At 47.1% G+C, this 22,744-nt stretch overlaps 1 protein-coding gene across 1 annotated transcript in view; it reads left to right on the top strand.

Moving 5' to 3' along the window:
- Positions 1-1,390: 1,390 nt before the first annotated feature.
- Positions 1,391-22,744, top strand: part of EHD3 (EH domain containing 3) — a 33,882-nt gene continuing 12,528 nt past the window's right edge. Inside the window, exons 1-3 of the mRNA XM_019549571.1 lie at positions 1,391-2,191; positions 12,920-13,096; positions 19,117-19,214. Coding sequence (XP_019405116.1) covers positions 1,965-2,191; positions 12,920-13,096; positions 19,117-19,214 — 502 coding nt within the window. The 5' untranslated portion in view covers positions 1,391-1,964. The remainder of the gene's footprint in view (positions 2,192-12,919; positions 13,097-19,116; positions 19,215-22,744) is intronic.

Genomic DNA, 22,744 nt, shown 5'->3' with positions numbered 1-22,744 from the left:
GATTGGGAGCAAGGGTCACTGTGTGGGGACTGGCCATTGTTGTTTACAAATGGGTCCTGATACAAAAAAGGTTGAGAACCAGTGCACTAAGTGACCCCTGGAGGGCCCTGGAGATGATGCACTGATTTTCTTCTCCCCCACCTCCCTTTCACACACCCCCAGTAATGCAGAGTCTCACAAAAAAATCATGAGACTCACAATTTCCAAGTCAAATTAACTCTGAATCATGATCTCCTGATAAAGAGATCAAATCTCATGTTTTTTTTCTTCTGGTGCACATAGAGAACACCAAATTGGTAAGTCTGTGGAGGGGAAGGGAGCGGTGGGGGGAGAAGAAAGGGACAGGAAGGGCAGATTGAGGCCCCCATGGTGAGGGAGGGAGTGGGGCAGGTGCTTGGGTGAATGGAGGAGGCATGGGGGATACGTGTCCCCCAGATTTGTGCATGGGGCAGAGGCAGGCTGCCTGCTGCAGACTGGGGCTCTGCGCTCTGCTGCCTTGGCCCCAGGAACCACGCGCACACACTTCAGAAATAGCATTTCGTGATTGACATTCCAGATCTCTTGATTGTTAAGAGTTTGTCTCATGATTTTTGACATGGGGAGGTTGGCAATATTGCACCCCTATCTCAGTGGTGGCCTTAGGGTTGTTGGGGTCCCGTCTAGGAGAGTCATTTGGGCCCCTTAGAGGTACAGACTCATAGATTTCACAGACATCAGGGCTGGAAGGGACCTCAGAAGATCATCAAGTCCAGCCCCCCACCCAAGGGGCAGGAAGTCAGCTAGAGTCAAAGCATCCCAGTTAATATTTACTTGGGTAAATATTACCCCACCACGGTTGTATCATGGATCTCTTCAATATTATTTGTGAGAATCAGAGAAATAGTCCAGCGTTAAAATGCAAACAGAGACATCTTGCAAAAACTTCCCCGCCAAAAAAAAAATGTGGGCTGCCTAAAGTGTGGGGCCCTGGGCGGTCACTCAGTTTGCCCTCCCCTATGGCTGCTCCTGCCTATCTCCCCTGCTGAAGGGCTCTGGCATTCAGGGGGCTTGCAGCTGAGAAGTCCCTTCTTGCTCCTCTCCTAAACCACTAGCTCACCGGGCACACGATGGGGGCAGGCTGCCACTCCGCCAGGCAGCTGAGCAAGGCCCCTGCCAGGGGCCAGGGCTGCCTGCACACCCGGCAATGCCCTCCAGAGGGCGCTGAGCCCCGCCCGCCCCACGGCGCAGGACAGAACGTGCCCGGCTTGCGGGGAGCACCCGGGTGAAGGCACCTTGCCAGCTCCTCCTCCCAAGATGGCGCTGCCCTGCTCGGCTTCAGCTGCTCCGGGAGACTGGGAGGCTCTGCCAGGACCTGGCCACTTCCGCCGCCAGGCCATTTCCTGGAAGGCTGCATTTAAACGCGGCGCTGCTGCAGCAGGGCGGTGTGCTGCTGTGCTTGTGTTGCCGCCCTCGGCCGGCATGTGGATCCAGCTCCTCGGCTTCTCCTCGGGGCTTTGAAAGGAGGCAGGCGTCGCCGGGGAGTCTGAGAAGTCCTCCTGTTCTCCCATTGCGTGGAGCGGAGGGTTCACTTCTCTGCAGCTGGGTGGTCGGTGTGGTGCAGCAGCCATCAGACCTTCTGCAGGCGGTGAGGAAGAAACCCGGGAGGGAAGAAGGGAGAGGAGAATCTTTTTGTCGCCCACTGATGCCACATAGGGGACCTTGTCTTGCAGCCCCTTAGGTCCCTGCTTCTCCCCCTTTGCAGAAGAGAGCATGCTCTTGGCCAGACAGTAGCTGGTGAGGAAGCAGTGCCTTGAGGGAGGCCAGTGAATAAAGCTGTCCTGCTGCCTGGAGCAGAGGTCCAGGTGAGCAAGTGCCCTTCTGCTGAAGATTGGACCTTTCTGGGGGGGGAAAAAGTGCAAAGGGCGGAGCCTTGCTGGGAAAGGAGTGAGTGCTGAGAAGGCGAGTCCCTGGGCCCACGTTCCACGATGTTCAGCTGGCTGGGTACTGATGACAGGAGGAGGAAGGACCCTGAGGTGTTTCAGACAGTCAGCGAGGGGCTGAAGAAACTCTACAAAACCAAGCTGCTCCCGTTGGAAGAATACTACAAATTCCATGAGTTTCATTCGCCAGCCCTGGAAGATGCTGACTTTGATAACAAGCCGATGGTCCTGCTGGTGGGGCAGTATTCCACTGGGAAGACTACATTTATCAGGTAAAAAGTTGGCTTGTTTATCAAGAGGTTGGCACAACCCTAATCTTTCCTCGGGGACATGAGTGCCACCCCACTTGCCTTTGGTGGGGATTGCACATGTGTGTTTTAGGGCAGATTTGGGCCTACCACAGTCCTTTGCTTGCATGTGTCAGTCCACAGGAGGGGTAACTGGTTGTTTCCCCACCCACTGCCATGGTGCCAGTCACCCATTGCTTGTATGAGCTGCTTCCTGTGAGATGTTTAGACCAGTGTGCCATCAGAAATGAACAGATTTGTCACAGAATTTTGCCATGGCAAGGAGCTACAATAGGTATGAGGATGGGGAATGCCTTGGATGTGCTGCAGAAAATGTTAATGAATGTAAGTGTGTCTTGGGCTGGGGAAAGTTGGGGAAACACTATTAAACTAAAAAAAAAGCTTCCTGGTTGCAAGTACAGTTGGGCCATGGTCTGGGTTAGTTTCTGCTGCGTATCAGCACAGAAACAAACATTTAAAGAGTTGAGGCATTATTGTTGAACTGTCTTGTTTGTGTCCCTCCCCACCCCCACCCCCTTTCTTATCGGTCTAGATGCAAACATTAGAGCGCATCTGATATTGGTTCCTGTTGTAGACTGACCCCCCTCAGCACCTGATGCAGAGCAGGCAGACTATTTCTCAAAGCTAGTGAACCATAATCCCTGAGCATGTGTCAAAGAATGAGGTGTGTTTTTTTTTTTTTTTTTTTTCCTCCCCACCAAATAATGAGGCCTAAGGGAAACTACCAGTGGATTCTTGAATTTGTGCCTTCTCAGTTGTTATTACCCATTCATGTCTTAATATAGTGCCCTGGGGTGCTCCTAATGAAGGGAGCTCTGCTGGAGGGGGAGGGAGTAAGGAAGAGAAATGTCCAAGTTCAAGGGTCGAAAAGCAGCTCTGAATGCCTCTGAAGCAGGGAGGCAGCTCCTACATCTCTGCTGAGCACCTGCAGGTATTGGGTGCATCCGAATCTTGGAGGAAGGCTAATTGCTGGTAGCAGCATAATAGGTTTTATAGAAGAGCAGAAGATAGGCTTAAATGTTTTGATTGCAGCTGAATTCAGATCAAATTATGAATCTGACCACCTGGAAAGGTCATGGTAAACTCAACTGAACTCAATTCTCAGCACTTCCTTTATTCTGCATTTTTTTTTTTTTCCCCCTTCTCTGCTGATTCTCACAAGCCAAATAACCTGGGGTGAATTAGACCTGGTGTATTACACTTTTTAACACTGGTATATTTGTGTTTGAAATCAGTAGGATTGGGGCTAGCATCAAACTTGAGTGAGGCAGACATAGGATAGGCCCCATCTTGCTTCTTATTTTGTAGTAGTATTTCATGGTTTAATACGTGATTGACAAGAATAAGAGAAGGCAAGTGAAACTAGCCGTGCCTTGCAGTAAACAACCTTGAGGAACATATTCTTAGTTGCTCCAATATTGGTGCAACCTAATACTATAACCAAGAGCAAGGAAGGGAATGAATTATCAGTGCCTAAGCAGCCATGTGCCGCAAACCCCAACTACTTTCTACTTAAGTATGAGGTAGGTGGGCCGAGTGTGCTGAGTGGTAGCACAAGCTTAACCTTGAAGGAAGTGGTAGGGTTGTCTGCTTTGCACAAAGTGAAACCAGGCTGACTGACTAAGCACTTCCTCCCACTACTCAAACTTCACTCTAAAACTTCTGCTCCAAGTATCTGCACTATAGCAGAGCTAACTAGAAACCTGAGGCGGTCATTAAGTCTCCACCTCTAAATTGCCTGTCTTCAAGTCCACATTGCTCCCCCTTTCTTCTATCTTCTGCCCCTCCCCCTATATATGTGCCTTGCTTCCTTCCTGGACTCTGTAGTATTGCTAGCTTTTTCTCACCACTCTCTCCCTATTTCTAGTGCAGATAAACTTGCCGTTCCCCTCCCCCACCCACTTCTTCTAGATCCCCTTCTACTGTTCAGTCCCACCCTTCTTTCCAGGCCTGAATATTTTCTGTAAAGTCTGGCTGACAATCAAGGAAGCATTCCCAGCCAAGATAAGGGGATTTCTCTTTCCCCCCTTTGGGAGGAACTGGTGGCATGGAGACATAACTTCACCTTCCTCCTTGGAAATAACCCACTGGTGTGGGGGAGTGAATGCTCCTGGGGCAGCAAATTCTCATTATTCATCCCAGGCCTGGCTCAGCGTGTGCTTATATGAGAGCCCAGGGCAAAACAGAATCCAGCCTGATCTTCAGGCAAGGTGCAACACTGCACTCAGACCACCACTTAGCTCCTGATTCACCTTTCATCCACTCTCACCAGCAAAGGTGAAGGGGTTGAAGAGGTATCCCCTCATCTTGTCCAGGCATGCTTCCTTGATTGTCAGCCACACTCTTCATAGCAGATGTTTAGGCCTGGGAAGAAGATGGGACTGAAAGGGAGAAGGGGATCTAGGGGAGGAGGCAAGCAGAAGAATAGTATCAAGAATAGGAAGAGAGACCAGCAGCAATGTGGGAGGCTGGTCTTCTGGTATTACCAGCCTGACAGAAGTAGGAAATGCCAGGAGCTTATGATGATTGAATTGAGACAATTTCCTGCTTAGTCTCCCAGAATCTGTTTTGTTCAGGTGATCTGGGTAAGGATCAAGCTAGTGCCCAAACTTATAAAGAAGAAGCCACATAAAGCCTTGGAGAAGAACTTAAAGGGACAGCAGGGAAATTAAAGCACTAATTGAAATCAGTATTTTTAGGAAGAAGCAAAAGATTTCTTGTACATTTTCCCTTCCCCAGATTTCTGACCAGGACTCGGAGAATTTGAAGGTGAAGCTGCTCCCAGAGCATTCAGCCCACTTGCTAAATTAAATTCAATGCATACTGGGGAAGATTATTCTGTCCCATTTATGTGGCTCCTCCTATACAAGCATGGTCAATATAGTCCTGTTAACTCTTGATTCCCGGGACACTGATTTCAGGTGCTGCTAACAGGAGAGAGGAACAATGGGACATCCCTCCCCAGCAGCATCTGGGTAGGGAACCCAAACCTGGCTGCTTAAATGTTGAGGCTGGAGGAGGGAAGCTTCAGACTCGAGGCTTTCATCCCAGTGAAACTGTACCCCAAGGTCTCTCTTGAGATAAGCAGCAGTATCTTGCAATCGGATTCTGCATGTCTGGAGGTGATGGCAGAAGCAAGACAGCAAAGGTCAGTGGTGACAAATGTTCCCAGAGGCTCAGGCAGGAGGCTGGTTTCTGTGCATTTGGAAGCCAGTGGAGCGAAACTGGCTTTAGTGAAAGCTGGCTGTTTTCTTGTACTTCCAGAGACCTAAAGGATTGAGCCTTGTTTTGCTATGTGAAAGATAAACTGTCCTGAATTCAGCCTGTATATCTCTACCCTCCCTAGCCCCCCTCCCCTGTCTCCCTGGCATAGTCCCCAGCTATGCAAAAAGGGTTTACATGTCCACATAGGTACATTCCCTGGCTCCTTGACCCAGGAAGTGAAGAGGGCTGCCTTTAAACAGTAGCAGATGAGACTAATACTAGCACTGATAACAGGATCCAACAGGAGCTTGGCTCTAAAATATTATTGCCTTCCTCTTTTTCAGCATGAGGAGGGGAAGGCAAGACAGAACATTATTATCCTAATTAATTAGTGCCTTGTATTCATTGCTAAAAATAGCCCTGGCTTGCATCCAGCCACCCTGTTAATAATATAAACCAGAACTGGCTAGAGCACTGCTGCCTGCCTGCATTGGCTGGGGTGGGTTGATGAAGTTCATGCACCAAAGGCAGCTTTTCTCGCATGCTGATCACCCCTTCCTGCCTCAGACACTCAACACTACTGCTCCAGGCACAGTTTTTTCCATTTTCCCCCTCCCCCTTTCCCTCTGCAGGCCTCAGCATCCTCTCTCCCCCTGCAGAGCAAGCTCTTGGACTCCTGCATGACTCATTGCTAGACTAAACCAGGCCCCCTCCCCCACATCCTGCAGCATCCCAGCATGAAGAGGAGAGAAGAGCTGTTCCTTTGCTCACTAGTAGGGAACAGCAGTGGCAAGGGGCTAGGAACAAGGCCTCCATGCTCCGGCTGGTGTAGACCTGCCCTCGGGAGGCTGCTATAAGTGGGGCCAGGATGAAATAACCTGGATTCCAGGAGTGATGAGGCTGGTACAGCATTGCAGCCCAGAACTAAGTGGTCAGATGATGATGTTACCACTTCATGCCTGTTCAGGGACAAATGTCTACTTTCCAGCTTTGGGGTGGTTGGCTGTAGCTGTGTTGGTCTAAGGACACCAGCAGACTAGGTTCTTTGGGTAGATGTGATCGCTTTTATTAGACCAACTAAATAGCTGGAAAAATTGTTCTTTGCAAGCTTTTGGGCACAAAGCAGAAAGATGTTTGCCCAAAAGCTTGCAAAGAACAACTTTTCCAACTACTTAGTTGTTCTCATCCAGGGGCAAGCAACTATTTTGCTCAGAGGGCCACTTACTGAGTTCTGGCAAGCCATCAAAAGTCACATGACAGGCAGTCCAGGGCAGATAAATATTTATTTTCTAAAATTTTTAGGGGCCCCACAGGCCAGATTAGAATGGCCTGGTGGGCTGCATCTGGCCCCCAAGCTGCATTTTGCCCACCTCTGGTCAATAAGATCACATCTACCAAAAAAAAAAAATCTTGTCTGCCTTCTAGCTAGCACCAGCAGGCCCAGCAGAAGGCAGTCTCATCCTGGTGGACCTTAAGTCATGTGCTATGTGGATGTTGCTCTTTCCCCTTCATCCCTAGCAATAGCTTAGTAGGTCAAGGTGAGACATTAGGAGGGAAACCTATGCTGTAGATGCTCATATTGAGTGGGTACAGAATTCTAGTGCTGTCTCTCAGCTCCTTTCGTGACTAGCTTTATTTTGTACAAAAGATAAATACATTTTGCACGTTGTACTTAAGTTTGCTTCATTCTGAAGAGGCAATTTTGCCTTGCTGACAACCAAAGGGAGCCTTCAGCCTGTCAGACCAGTACATGCAGTACTTCTCAATGCTTTCCCTTGTGCTTGCCTTGCTCATAATGGGATCCTTGTTCTCTGGATACCCTGCTTTACAAATCTCCCAGAGAGTTCTCACTTGAGAATTTACATTATCCAGTATCTTTGAATCTACTTTCTGCTTCATTTTCATACCACTTGTTGCAAGTCAATTAGCTTTTAACTTGGATCCTCTTTTGTGTCTGAGGATGTGTTTGTTTTTAATTCCTTGTATAACAAATAGAGAAAACCCTAGGAACAGTTTGACAAGTGGGGCTCCATCCCTACCAGCTGGCTAAAAAGTATTTTGTTACATTGAAGGCTTCTTTTGGTTTCTGCTTTCTTAGAAGTCTTGCCTAAGTCTAGAAAGATGAGCCATAAGTATTTTAAGGCACTATTCGCAAAACACTTGCGTGATGTTGTGTGTGGTGGGTTTTTTTTGTTTGTTTTTTCCCCACCCCAAGTGCATTTACAAAAATTTAATATAAAGCAACTGGGTGGCTTCTCTTTCAAAGTTGATGGATTGGTTAGGGATCTTTAAAGGGACCCTCACTTACACTTGTTGGGTTTTGGCTGAAAACAGACACAGTTTTGATTTCTGGCCATGCCAAATCCAGACTTTGCAGATAACCACACTCAATGTCCTGCATTAATTACCTTTTAAACTACTTGAATTAACACTTTGCCTTGGAACAGTAGTGGCTAAAGGCCCTTCAGAAAGCCCCAGGCAGAATCCATCTAAGTTTCCTGTTTTAAGAAAGGGGGGGGTGGGAAATGTTTCCTGAGTGGTGCAGCTTAGCATGATGGTGAACAGAACACACACTTGCCCTTTTGTGTCGGGGGTAAATCTTTAGTCTGGGTTCTGCCCCATTTAAAACCAGTCTGTTTATGCCAAACTTCTGTTATGGGTTTAGATTGGTTTCTGTTCATTTTATACTGGTAAAAGTATAATGTCTGTACCTGGCCCAAAACTAATGTATTAGCTTGGCCATGCCTGTTTCAGTGTAGCTGTAGACCATGCCAATGCATCTTTCAAGTTGGTTGTCTGTTTTTTAGCCTAATATACTTTCAAAAGCTATCAGGCTATCCAGTCTTCTCACCATAGCATTTGGAGGTGGAGTACCAAAGGATCTAACTGTCTAGAATCAATGCTTAGCTTGTGGCTAGTGTTTTGTCTCCCTCTTCTTTCTGTATACAATATCAAATTTTATGACTCAAGTAAATGGAAGTGAAGAACATATTGGAAGCATGCTGTAGTGGATAAAGCTCTTGCACTGCTGTGAAGGAGGCCAGTTTATAGCTTCTAGAATCTCTTAGTACACTTGAGGGTTACCTCCGAAAAGTGAGCTGCCCTGGGAACGAAGTTCAGTCGCTCATGTCTTTGCTCAGGATGACGAAGTTGTTTGGCCGCAAGATCTTTGCTCCTCCTAGTTTCCAGCTGCTGAAACTGAGAAAACAAAACTTACCTCTCTGGTTTCCTTGCTGCCTTTTGCGTGCAAGATTTTGCTCTAGCTGCTGCAAGGGATGCAATATGATTGTGACCCAGAAGAGCAAGTGGTCTACATAATCACCTGTGACATGGGAGCTGGGTCTAGGAGGCAGTGTTTTGTTTTTTGTTTTGTTTTTCCTATTGCAGAAAAACCTGAGAACCCCATCAATAGCCAACTGCAGATGTTTGCAAGTAACCTGGTTGAAGATTAATTGGCTTTTGGAGTTTACATCCCTACCCTTAAATTTATTTAATGTTGCCAACACAACTTTCAAGCTTCATTCCAAAGCTGCTAACATTTCTGTACTGAGAAGGCTTTCTAATCTCTACAGAACTCCAAAGCACTTTAAAATGAAAGATTCCATAGAAATGCAAGATAAATTGCTTTTAAGGCATTAGGACCAGCCTTTCAGTGTAATCGCTGTGGTGATGAATCTTTGCATGGTCAATGGCCATCAAACTGCTGTAGTTCCTGGCCACATTGTCTTTTCACTTCTTTTTTCTTTTTTAAATCCTACTCTTATTTGTATTGTAGTTCTGTTATCACCCAGCAAGAATTGAAAATGCATTTCCATCTGTGAGCCTTGGTTTTTAACCAATATCATGCTAAATAAGCTTGGAAGGCTTTGAGGCCAGGATTTCTTGGGTTGATATCTTTTTATTGGGCCAACTATGTAGTCAGGATAAAATTGGACAAGTTTTTCAAATGTAAGACATCCTTCCTCAGGTCTATCCTTGAGAGTTTTTGTAATTCCCAGTATGCCTAACTGTCTTTTGTTGTACACAAGAATGACCTTCGTTAGGATGGTGGAGAGAGTGAAAAGATAAGCGATTTGCTCTGCATCCGGTGGGAGGATGGATGAAGATTGGCATGTCCTTTCTCTAAATCTTCCTTCACATGACTCATCTCACTGAAACAACACTGCTTTTTATTAAGAACTCTAATCTCAGAATTGAGCCCAGTTCCTTTTTCCTTTAGTGACGTGCAGAGCCCATACAATCCTACTCTAGTTTTCCTCACCTCCATGACTAATTTCGGTGCTGTGCCAAAAAATGAACTGCCAGCTTACTTGCCTTTGAGAAAGCAGTACAAAACAATATTAAACGACATGTATAGTCCAACTGTTGGCTAGTGCTCTTTTTACAAGCCAGCACTTGGACTAGACAAGATCAGGCCAGCATGCACGGCCTTGTGCATGGCCATGCTTCACCAGCCTTGTGCTCAAAGTTGTTTACTGTTAACACACTTGCCCTACAAATCTGTAGCACTCTTAGCTGAAGCTTAGCAACAGCATTGGTTGTGGTATTAAAAATGAAGCATGCTATACTATATTCATCACTTAATTGTGAACTTAATCCTGATTTCAGCTCAGGATCCTGAGGAAAGGAAGGATGGAGAGCAGCAGTGTAAGGACCCTGGATTTTGACTCCCCTTAGGGAATTTATGGGTAGGATCCTCTGGGAAGCCAGTCTGAGGGGGAGAGGAGTCCAGGAGAGCTGGCTGTACTTTAAAGAAGCCTTACTGAGTACAGGAACAAACCATCCCAGTGCACAGGAGGACTAGCAAGTGTGGTAGAAGACCAGCTTGGCTTAGCAGGGAACTTCAGTAAACTAAGTCACAAAAAGGAAGCTTGTAAGAAGTGGGAACTTGGACGTATAAGTAGGGATGAGTATAAAAGCATTGCTGAATGGAGGGCAACCTTGTGACAGGATGCAGAAAAGGCTGAAGTGCTCAATGCCTCTTTCACCTCTGTCTTTACAAGTGAGGTCAGCTCCTGGGCTACTGCACCAGGCAGCACAGTTTGGGGAGAAGGTGAGCAGCCAACAGTGGTGAAAGAACAGGTTAGGGACTACTTGGAAAAGCTGGACATAGACAAGTCCGTGGGGTCGGATAGGATACTGGTTGCTGAGACTACAGAGCGATTGGCCATCATCTTTGAAAACTTGTGGTGATCAGGAGTGGTCCCAGATGATTAGAAAAGGGCGAACAGTTCCCTGGATCCTCCATTTTCCTTTTCTTTAGTATGGGCACTACAGGCCTGTCAGCCTTACCTCAGTCCCAAGAAAGGTCATGGAGCATATATTCAAGGAATCCATTTCTAAGGACTTGGAGGAGAAGGTGATTAGGAACAGTCGGCATGGATTCACCAAGGGTAAGTCATGCCTGACCACCTGATTGCCTTCAGTGATGAGGTGACTGGTTCTTTTGATGCGGGGAGACCAGTGGATGTGGTGTACCTTGATGCGGTGTACTCTTGATGCACTCTCCCAGGCAAGCTAAGGAAGTATAGGCTGAATGAGTGGAGTGTAATGTGGGTAGAAAACTGGCCGGAGCATCGGGCTCAGAGCAGTAATCAATAACTCAACTTCTAGTTGGCAGCTGGTATCAAGTGTAGTGCTCCAGGGGTTGGCCCTGGGGCCAGTCTTATTCCATGTCTTCATCAGTGATGTGGAAGATGGCATAGAGTGCACCCTCAGCATGTTTGCAGATGACACCAAGCTGGGGGTCATAGTAGACTCACTGGAGGGTAGGACTAGGATTCAGAGTGACCTAGACAAATTTGGAGGATTGGGCCAAAAGGAATCTCATGATGTTCAGTGAGGACAAGTGCAAAGCCCTGCACTTAGGGCAGAACAGTCCTGTGCACCAGTACAGGCTGGGGGCTGACTGGGCAGCAGCTCTTCAAAAAAGAACCTGGAGGTTACAGTGGGCAATAAGGTGAATATAAGCCAACAGTGTGCCCTTCTTGCTAACGTACTGGGCTGTACTGGTAGGCATGTTGCCAGCAGATCAAGGGAAGTGATTTTTCACCTCTGTTCAGCACTGCTGAGGCCACATCAGAGTACTGTGTTCAGTCTTGGGGGGCCCCCCAGTACAGAGAGGATGTGGACAAATTCCACAAAATCCAGTGGAGGGCAACAAAAATGGTGAAGGGGTGAGCAAATGACTTATGAGGAGAGGCTGAAGGAACTGGGCTTATTTAATCTAGAGATGAGAAGACTGAGGGTGGACTTAATAGCAGCCTTCAATAACCTGAAATGGGGTTTGAAAAACAGTGGAGCTGGATTGCTCTCAGTGGTGGTAGATGACAGAACATGGAGCAACTACCTTGATTTGCAGCAAGGGAAATTTTAGGCTAGATGGCAGGAAGAATCCTCACTAGGAGGGTAATAAAACACTGGAACAGGTTACCCAGAGAGGTGGTAGAAGCTCCATCCTTGGAGGTCTTCAAAGCCTTGGCTGGGATGATCTAGTTGGAGCTGGTCCTGCTTAAGCAGGGGGTTAGCCTAGATCAGTGTTTCTCAATCCATGGGTTGTAACCCAAAAAATGGGTCACAAGAATATATAAAAGGGTTGCGAACAAACTTTGAAAACAGATCAGCAAACTTTAAAAATGGATTTTCCTTTTAAGGGAGAAAAACATGGGGAACCCATGGGGGGGGTGTTCTCTGCAGGCCACAGTGCCAGCCTGTGAGTGTGCTGTGGGGGGCAGGGGGTGGACTTTCCCACCCCACACATTAGGGAACTGAGGCTTGGAAGTGGGGGCAGTGGGTCAGGAGCAAGGGGCGCGGAGTCCGGACTGGCCATCAATTTTTACAAATGGGTCCTGGTAAATGAAACAAACCTGTTGGGAACTGCTGGACTAGATGACCTCCTGAGGTCCCTTCCAATCCTAATTTTCTATGAATATCAATTTATTGAGATTTTGTGGTGCCCCACCACTTTATACAAATTTCTATAGCGCAATGAAAATCATCTAACAATTGCAGAAGCCACTGTGATGGTTAGGGAAGCTTGAGAGAGTTGCATATTGGAAACTTGGGTTTTGGCATCTGGGAAAGACTTGGATTGTGAGCCAAGCCCATTAGTTGAATGGCTGTGCATAAGAGATTGAAAGTGGTTTAACATCTGATGTTGTTACTTTTTGAGAGTTAACACTGATTGCAATGAATAGAGTGGCTTTCACTGTGTTAGGGTAAAAGAATGAATGGATCACAGGCTTGTGGTAGATAAGAATCCCTTCACAGCAGCTGTTCTTGAAGTTAAAAGCTATCTTAGCCCACCCAGGTCAAGTTCCCAAGAGAAAAGCTCGTGCTGCGTCTGAAAGGGATTTCAATGCAATGGCTAGAAATAAGCTGGGGGAAGGAATGGTACTCTGTTCATGTTTACACTTAGTAAATGCTGTTTACCTAGATAATACTTGAGCAGTGTAGAACTCATGTATCATACCCTGCTTTCTTTTCTAGGTATCTCCTGGAACAGGATTTTCCAGGGATGCGGATTGGACCAGAACCTACCACAGATTCCTTCATTGCTGTGATGCAGGGAGATGTGGAGGGGGTCATTCCTGGGAACGCACTAGTGGTTGATCCAAAAAAACCTTTCAGGAAACTGAATGCTTTTGGCAATGCATTTTTGAACAGGTCAGTATAATGTGCAGACAACTCAGGTTGTGCTGCTTTGGTACATAATAGGCTGAACAATCCAAATGTAATTTGGGGCAAGGCATCATACAAGCTTATTTACATGCCTCAGAGGTGCAACACAGCCCCAGTCTCACTGGGCAGCATTCCTACCTCATGTTCCTTTGACATGGGTAGGAGAGCCAGCTGGACTAACATGGGCCAGCCTGTCTGGTGGCAAGGATTGTGATCAGTTGGACTGAGTTTCATAGTTTCTAGGATCAGAATGGACCTGAACAGATCATCAAATCTGAAACCCTGCCCTGGGCTGGAACGAGTGCGGGGATCATAATACCCCAGCCAGATATCTATCCAACCTCCTCTTGAAGACCCCCAAGGTAGGGGAGAGCACCACCTCCTTGGGGAGCCCATTCCAGAGCCTGGCAGCCCTAACCATAAAGTAATGCCTCCTGATATCAAGCCTGAACCTGCTCTCAATCAGTTTGTAGCTGTTATTATCCCAGGTGGTGCCCAGGGGAACAGAGCCTCGCCTATCTCTTTTTTTTTTTTTTTTTCTACTGGCCCCCCAGTGAGGTTTGTAGATAGCCACCAGATCCCTTCTCAGTCTTCTCTTGTGGAGGCCAAATAGATTCTCAGGCCCTCTAGTCTATCTTCGTAGGGCCTGGCCTACTGCCCCCTGACCATGCAAGTGGTTTTCCTCTGGACCCCCTTGGGGATGTGGCTAACCTTTTTGAAGAACTGGACACAATACTCCAACTGCGGCCTGACCAGTGCCACATAGAGGGGGAGGATCACCTCCCTGGACTTGCTTGCCATACATCTGTAGATGCGTGACCAAGGTGCAGTTATGTCTGACATTCTCAGTAAGACTAACTCTGCCCTAAGCTGAAACATCTAGTAACTTGAGTGAAATGACATTGTATTGCATTCTGCTATTCTTGCCCTTCTAGTATATATCTGCATTCCTCTAAGCACCCAGTTCAGTTCCTTGGGCCAAATTCATCTCGGGTGCAACTCCTGTGGAACCCAGTGGAGAAATGCTGGCAATGAAATGGACTCAGTCTATTCCTATTTGCCTCTTTGGAATACAGCATCATCTGATTTGTCCTTTGAAATGGGAATTGTCTATCTGTAGCCTTGAACAAATGGCTTGTATGCAAACTTACTGGGGCTTCAACTTCTGTCCTTTAAAACAGTGGTTGTCAACCAGGGGTGTGCATACCCCTAGGGGTACTTAAAGGTCCTGGGGGGTACTCAGACCTAATATGGCAGACTTTTTTTTTTTTAAATGGTTTGTGTGCTGTGCTGCAGCTGCACACACAAGGCAGCTGGGTTCTGCTGGTAAGTGTTTTGTGAGGGGCAGGGGCTGCCCAGTCAGGGTGGGGCATCAACTGAGCCTCACAGAGGGGGGCATCTCCTTCCACTGTGCACCCTAGGAGGGCATGGGGGAGGGGAATGCATGCCCCCCCCAGAACTGCATGGGGCAAACAGGCTGGGCTGTTTCTGGTGGGGGCTGGACTGTGCTTGGGGCAGGCAGCAGCAGTACTGGGAACAGGGCTACAGTGGGGCTGCAGCCACCCCAGAATTGACTATAGCCCTCCCATAACTCCCTTCCAGTGCCCCTGCTGCCTTCCCTGAGTACAGCCTAGCCTCCTGCCAGGAACACATGCAGGTCTGGGGGCACCCCCTGCACCCAGGGCAGGCTGCAGCTGTGGGCTGGAACCACAAGTGCTTGGGGCAGGCAGCGGTGGCAGTGGGGGTGCTGGCCCCAGCCTGCCTTGCCCTGCCCAGTGCACATGTCCAGCCATGCCCTCCCAGGATGCATGTAGGTGCAGGAGCTGCCCCCTGCACAGCTCAGTCCTGTACCCCACCCCATGCAGATCTGGGATGCATCCCCTCCTAAGGTGTGTGCACCATCAGGAGCTGCTTCCTCTTTCACCTTGGTGGCTTCAATCTGCCTGCCCCCACTTTAAAACCAAGAAAAAATAAAGGGGTACATGAGCTGCAATTTTGAGAGAAGAGGTATGCTTGTTCAAAACCCCTGCTTTAAAAGGTTGCTCTGTAGGATAAACTCTGTGATGGTTAGAGATGGATCCCATGCTGTGACACTGAGGACCAGATCCCATTCCACCTATTGGGCATGTAATTGAACTGAGACATCCACATGTTTTCTGCTTGGCTGGAGTCTGGAAAAACAGTTGATACAAAAGGGTGGGTGGGTCTCTTTTCTTCCTCTGGGCTGCCTTGTAATGTTCTGTCATCTTGCCCTTAAGAACAGCAGCAGATGCATTAACAGTTATTTTTCAGGGTCTCCAACAGTATAGAATAGAGCTGGACTTGGGCATCTAAGTCAACATGTAGGTGGAATAGAGTCTGGGTCCGAGAACTTGCCTTCTCCAGAGGCAAGAGCTCTTGATTTGGGTTCTCTTTGACACAAGATAACCAGATACTGCTTTGGATCTAGGCAGCCTTGTTGATGCACACTCTAGTCCAGGGGCCAGTAAGGTGTACTGCTACACCCCTAAATAAGTACCAGTTGCAGTTTCCTCTCTGACACTGCTGCACACCAGTGGTAGCCAAAAATGAGTTGTCCAGCTGCCCTCCTTTATGCTGTCTGTTTCCTAGTGACTAGCAAGGGAAGCCAGGCCAGGAAGCCAGTCAAGCATCTGGACTTCAAGACCTAGAAACCCACAATAGAACCACAAGTGGCAGCCCCAGAGAGGTGACTAACTGCATGCTGCAACATTTATCTGGGCACGCAGAGTGGATGGGGAGAAGTGTGCTGCAGTGAGCAGGAAGGAAGCTAGATAGATTCTTATAAGCATATCTTTAAGGCCACTTGGCCTTAGGTTGACCCTGGAAGTAATATTTGATCACAACATGGTCTCATTCAAATAGGATGATGTGGCTCCAGCTTCAGAGAAGTTTCTGGATGACTTCACTATCCTGCAGGGTGCAGAACATCTGCATTCAGCCAGTAACCAAACCTGGTGACAATCTAGCCTCTCTAGGATGGGGGCAGCCTGCATTGTATAACACAGTGGAACAGAAAAGCAGCTCTGAAGGTGCTGCAGAGCCTTCCCTGCCACCTAGAAATAGCACAGAGCTGCCAGAAATGTAGGAGTGGGAGGGGGCAGCATGTATGATGGATGAGGTGTTGGTAAGGGGGGGATGAGGGACAGAGGCAGTGTGTGACAAGCAAATGCACCTCACTTTGGCTGCTAAGTTTTAAGATGATCTTGACTTACTGCCTTGCCACGTCATGGATCTTCACACTGTAGTTTAAGCTTTCCCTAGCTGATCTTATGGCAAAGTGTACAGTGCCCTACCCTCCCCATGAGGAGGGGAAGGGGGGGCTGTGGAGGTAGAAGTACATATCCTGCTGCCTTGAGTGTAGGAAATAGCCAAGCAGCCTGAATAATCCCTTCTTTGTTGGTAGCCCTGTGGCAGATGGGGAAAGGACAATCCTTTCCGACCTACCTGATGTAGAGGCTGGAAAGGTGACCAGTACACACAGCTGCACTGGAGGTGCTAATGCACCAAAAACTGCTGCATAAAGTTATGCCCACCTATTCTTTCAGCAAGAAGCTGCAAGCAAAATCCTCAGCTGGTAAAACTGGGCACTGTCCTTTTAAGTGAATGGAGCAATGCTAGTTTACTGCAGTTTGATGATTTGGGTCTGTGACCAGGATGAGCCAGGGTTCCTGAGAGCTTATACTCCTTGGGGTTAGATGGTATTCATTAGATGTTTGGGTGGCTTGGGTCACACTTGCAGGACCTGCACAGGCAGGGAATTGGAGCTCTTATTACCAGGTCTAGAGGTTAACTGTTCTCTTCCTTTGCTGCCTCTACTGTGGGTCAGTCCAGATAAAAACATTTTTCCTCTTGGTCCATTGATCTTTCCAACTATAGTCAGGATTTCCATAAGGAAGGGCACTATTTCAAAGTTGGATAATTCAGTTGTGAATATTTTAAGGCAGTAGAGAACAGACAGCCAAGTCCAGCACTGCTGAAACTGTCTTGGTTGTATTGGGTATGAATTTAGCCCTTCTGGGTTTTTGGGAACAACGGGCATAAAGAGACATGAGAAACTTTGCCCCTCTCCCCAGAATTCAGTCACACGTGCTTGGCACTTCATTGGATTCCTTGGATCTGATATCCTCTGTGGAATAGTTTACCCAAGGGAAGTGGTGAAAGTCTTTCTGCCTTAGTCATCTAAAACTAGCCCAGCAAAAGCACTGGGGGGAAGGCAGGGGGGAGAATGTTGCAAGGAACAATTCTGTGTTGGCAGGCACAGACTACATGACCGAAAAGATCTTTCCAGCTCTTACTTCTCTGATGTAGAGGGAAACCTAGCCAAAGATACCGCCCTGTGCTCCCCTGCCCCCCCAAGAACTATGCAAGTAGAAATGCCCTCTTTCACATTATCCTTTGCCAAGTAGGGAATAGTAGAGGGCAGTTCAATCTGAACTGAAATTCCTAATGACTTTGGGCAAGAGAAATTTTGAGACTCCCCAGTTTGTTAAGCATTTAGAATTTTTCTTGTTAAAACTGGCTCTGACACTTACTTTAAAGTGTAATAGTATTGAAGGACACAGCTACTGGTCTGTTTGTCCAGATATTGTCCAGGGTTCATTTGGGAGAAGCCTTGGTAACAGGGGGCTGTATTCACCCATCCCATTTGGATCCAGATGTTGTGTGACCCAAACTTGCTTCTGGATTGGAGCAAATGCTTCTTGTGCTGCTGCTTCCTACTGTGATGGTACCTCAATAGACTTCTCCAAATTGCAGCACCCTGTTACTGCTCTTTTTCTTTCATTTTTGCCTTCCAGGACCCAATCACAAGAGGCATCTATCAATTACACTAGCTCATGGTTGTTTCATAATTACTTATGCTTTTCACTTTCTTTTGGGTGTTACCCTAAGCAATATAGAAATAGTTCATGTTACTTTCTATATAAAGCCAGGCTTGCTTTCAGGGTTTTTTTTGTCTTAAAAGCTTTTGATTCTTCCAGGGGAGGTATTGTTGTAGTTCGCTTGAGTTCATAACCCCACACCAGAAGACTTTAAGGGAACAAAAACAACCCCCTTCCTCCCTGCTGTTTCAACAATACTTGGAAACTGTTTTCTTTGCATTAGAACATCCACACTGGTTTTGCTTCAATAACTGGAATGCTGAGACCTGCGTGGAAAAACTTGCCACATGTTTTTGTTTGTTGCATTAAACATGGTTTCTCAAAGGGGCCAAGAGATTAGATTTTTAGGGGTGCGCAAAGTGGGCCCTATTCAATTTGGATTTGGCCCAAACTGGGAACACTGATTTGGATCACTGTCCCTGATTTGATTCAGCCAAATCCAGAGACCTGATGCTGATTCAGGGAATCTGTGATTTCAGACAGACTGCTATAAATGGTTTTTCCTACATACCTTGAGGTATTGGCGCAGTTTGTGATTGCTGAAGTACTTCCGGATCCACCAGGGAGGGTGTGGGGGGGCCCTCTCAGCTTGGCCATTAGCTGCAGGGGGGGCCCTGGGTGCCCCTCCAGACCCAGGAGGCACCAGTTGCTGAGCAGCAGGGGGAAGAGGGAGGGCAGAATGCTCCCCAGTGGACTGGAAGTGCTTCTGGTCCCCTTCTGGGTCTATTGCAGAGTTTGTTGGATCCTGTGGGATGCATTCATGAGCTCCTGCTACCTAGAGGTATGTAGAAAAAACACTTAAAGTGGTGTCTATCTCCAAATCTATTCGGAGAGATTAAAAGGTCCTCTGTTTTTGTTTGGTTTTTTTTGTTTTGTTTTTTTTGTGCGTTTCGGAGACCTGGCTGACAAATCTCTGCCGAAACAAATTGGAGACTGAAGCTTTGCACAGCCCCCTAAGATTTGTCATCTCTTACACCACTTTAAATCGCGCAAAATTCCATTGTCAATAGAGTTGTTTGGGATGTAGAGCTAATTGGCTGAGATCTGAGTAATGCCCTCTGCTATATCAGCTAAACTTTTTCTCTTTTTTTTTCTTAAATACAGATTTGTGTGTGCCCAGCTGCCCAATGCAGTACTAGAGAGCATCAGTGTTATCGATACTCCAGGGATCCTTTCAGGGGAGAAGCAAAGAATTAGCAGAGGTAAGGCCAGGAATGGCTTCTGTATGAGGGACAAAACAGTCTGACTGGATTCTGAGTTATTGCTCTTGCCAATATAAGATTTTTATGAGTTTCATTTAACTCATGACCTTATTGTTTGTTTTGTTGTTTTTTTGGTTTGTTTTTTTTAAACTGACTTTAATCTCTTATGGGACTGACTTTAATCTCTTATGGGACTAGAAATGATCCCAAACTGGGCTCCCAGAAGTGACTGTGGTGAGCTACTCAGAACAGTAGGAGAGTTTTTCATCAGAAAATGCTGACTTTTTGAGAATTGGCTGCTGTGTGGGAAGGTGTGTGTTTTGGTGTCTCTGAAACTTGGAAAAAGTAGGTTAAGGCAAACACTTGCCTAAAATGGGTTAGTCAGGGATACCTTGAGCAGGGGTTGGAGTAGATGATGAGGTCTCTTCTAGCCTTAGGTGTCTATGATTCTAAATGTCTGGGGTTAGGCATCCTGTGAGTTGGTGGTCTTAAACTTTAGCTGTAACACTTCTGTTTGTTTGCTTGCCTGTGTTTTAAAAAAAAAAAGGGGGGGGGTGTTGATATTATTGTCACTTAACTTCACTGGAGGTTAAAGTAGTTCATGCCTGTACTGTGTTTTGAAGAGCATTATCCCAATGATGGGTGAAATGCAGATAGACTTCTGGTGACAATCTTAAGTTCAGATTTGGGAAATATACGTGTACTTCATGTCTTGATGCTTGCTTGCTTGCTTGCTTGCTTGCTTTTATTACCAGCACAGATCCTACCAGGTGTGACTACTTTTTTTCCCCACCCCCTTTTTTCATTGGAATGCATTTCTTTCCCTTAAGGCTTCCAGTATCACCAGTGCTAGCATTACACATCTCTGCATCCCAGAAAGGGTGATCTTGTAACTTCCCCCCCCCCCCTTTTTCACTCTCGCATGAGTAAACAACCCTGTATGTAACAAGCTTTTATTCTTGTCAGGTGAGACCTACTGCACCTCATGGTGAGGTTTGTTAGTAGAACTGCAAAATAGACTAGAATTGTTAGGAACACTTAACAGAAACAGTTCCTTGTTGGAAAACACCGTCTTTACAAAACTGAATGTGTTCTTGCAAAATGTTGTTGCTTCAGTGAACTTTCTATTAGCCAGTAATAGGAAAATGTTCAAGTTCTTGGCTAGAATCAACTACATGTTTTTGAAGTCTTATTTCCTGAGAACTAAAATAACAAAGGCAGTGTTAAATGTTTCAAATACATAGAATAGACTGGAATCGGTTTTTGTTCCATATATTTGTGGGGGTGAGGAGGCAAAGCTAGCTTTTTTTTTTTCCTATGCTGGTAGGAAAAAATACCTAAAAACTAGAAATATAAAACTAGGGAAGAAGGAAGACAAACACCTAATTTTTAACCAGGTCCTAATGCAAGCAAATCCTGTCCTAATATGCCTGTCTCCTGTAACTTCTGGCACAGTCTTTCCTATCTTTCATCTATATCCTTTAGATCAATCTTTCAGAGCATCAGGTGAACTACTCATGTTGTACCTCTCTGTACTTTTGCTTGCTAGAGGACTACCTCAACTTCCTCCTTCCTTAGTGTAACTCCTTGGACTTTGAATGCAGAGAGAGTCAAAGGCAGACTGGGCCCCAGCATGAAGTAAAGAGCAGGAATGCTACTCTGGTTCCATCTTGAATTATTGAATAATAGCCCCCACAAGTTTTTGTCATAATGATTTGGGGAACTGTTATAATTGGATAAAACAAAGGCAGTGTTAAATGTGTGCAGGTCATAATGGTAAGGGCAGGTCCTCAGTTGCTGTGAATCACTCTGGCTGTACTGAAGACAGTGGAGCTATGGTGACTTGCACCAGGGTTCTCTAACTAGCAACCTTTTGAGTAGCTAACCTGCAGCCTCTGAGCTTCCAGTCCAGGTGTCATTCCCTGCCCACCATTGCTCTACCTACTGCTGCTGCCAGTGTCCAGGCTCCCCCTCCCTCCTTCAGCTTCCACTCTGTACCTTGACCCTGAGTAACACAACTCATGGGGCTCAAGGAACCTGTGGCCAGATAGCTCTGGGGACCCCTCAGCAGGGGAGCAGATGGCAATGGCATAATTCGGTGTGCAGCCCCTAACCATGCAGGAGGTGGGAACCCCTGATGGTCAGATCTCTTCTCTCCCCTCCTGCCATAGGTGGCATACTGTGCACAAAGGATCTAAAGCAGTGGTTCTCAATAGGGCTTTACAAAGTTTTGCCAGCTGTTTTTGTTTCGGCGCTGTTGTGAGCTCAAAACAGCAAAATCAAAACTAAATGAAAGGCTTTGAAAGAGCCTCGAAACAAAACGAGGCCAATTGAAATGTTTTGAAATGGCAGCCTTGTGGTGGGGAGGCAGGGGAGAGCCAGGGCTGCGCTCCAAGCAGCAGCTGCAGCCCCATGTGGCTGAGCCTGGCAGGGAGCACAGCCCCGGCTCTCCCTGCCTTCTGCCATCGGGCTGTGCTCTGTGGGGCAGCTGATTTTTTGCAGCCGCCTCTGTCTACTTCCCAATACTGGGCTGTGCTCTGATCGGCTCCACCAGCCCCATGTAGCTCAGCCCAGTGGCAGAAGGTGGGCAGAGCCAGTGCTGTGCTGCACCACCTGCCACCAGGCTGAATTCCACAGGGCTGAGAGCCACTAGGAAGCTGAGTCCAACTATTGCAGGTGCTTTTCCACCCCCCCAGCTTGGCTCAGTACCTCAGTGCTGGGTCCCAGGTGACAGGAGCAGCCTTCTGTCATCTGGCAGGAATACTGGGGGCCTGCCTGCACCCCTGGGACTACTGCAGGGGCTCTGCTGGACTCCTCCTGGGGCTGCAGGCCCATGATCTGCCTGCACTGCTCCTGCTTGTCAGCAGCTTGAGATGCAGTTTCCTAGAAACCTCTGAACCTATCTCCTTGAAACTTGCCAAGTTTCATGCCCTCGGAAGGGGCTACCATCGCTGCAAGTTTCATCAGAATCAGGCAAGAAATAAGTGTTTTCTTTTGTTTCTTTTTATAAGCTGTTTTGTGCTTCTCCATTATAGCCTATAGGGGGAACATTGAAACAATAGCAAAACCGTTTTGATGGAATTGTGCTTCTGAAATGAAACGCTGTTCCATCGAAGCAGAACACTGCTGTTTTGCACAGCCCTTGTTCTCAACCTCTTTTGTACTAGGACCCACTTGAAAACATCAATGACCAGTCCAGCCCAGTGCTCCTTGCTTCTGACCCACTGTCCTCTGCTTCTCGCCCCTCAGTGTGTGGAGCTGGTTGGGGGTGGTGGAAGCAGCCTCTCAAGGCTGGAACTCTGGGAGCCTGCAAAGAAGCCAGAGCTTCCCATCCTCTTCTTTTTTAAAGAAGAATCCATTTTTTTCAGTTTGACCCTCTCATACTGTATTCTTGCCATGCACTTCTGGGTTTGACCCAGAAATTGAGAAATGCTGGTCTAAAAGGTGGTGATTGCCTGAAGGAGGGGCTTCCAGGAAAGTTTAAGAGAAGTGCGTGTTTTAACTCCCAGTTACCATGGGTTCGGGCTGAC

This window comes from Crocodylus porosus, unplaced genomic scaffold (assembly GCF_001723895.1).
Source record: "Crocodylus porosus isolate Cpor-Errol unplaced genomic scaffold, CroPor_comp1, whole genome shotgun sequence".
Classification (NCBI taxonomy): domain Eukaryota; kingdom Metazoa; phylum Chordata; order Crocodylia; family Crocodylidae; genus Crocodylus; species Crocodylus porosus.
This window is presented reverse-complemented; position numbering and strand designations above follow the sequence as displayed.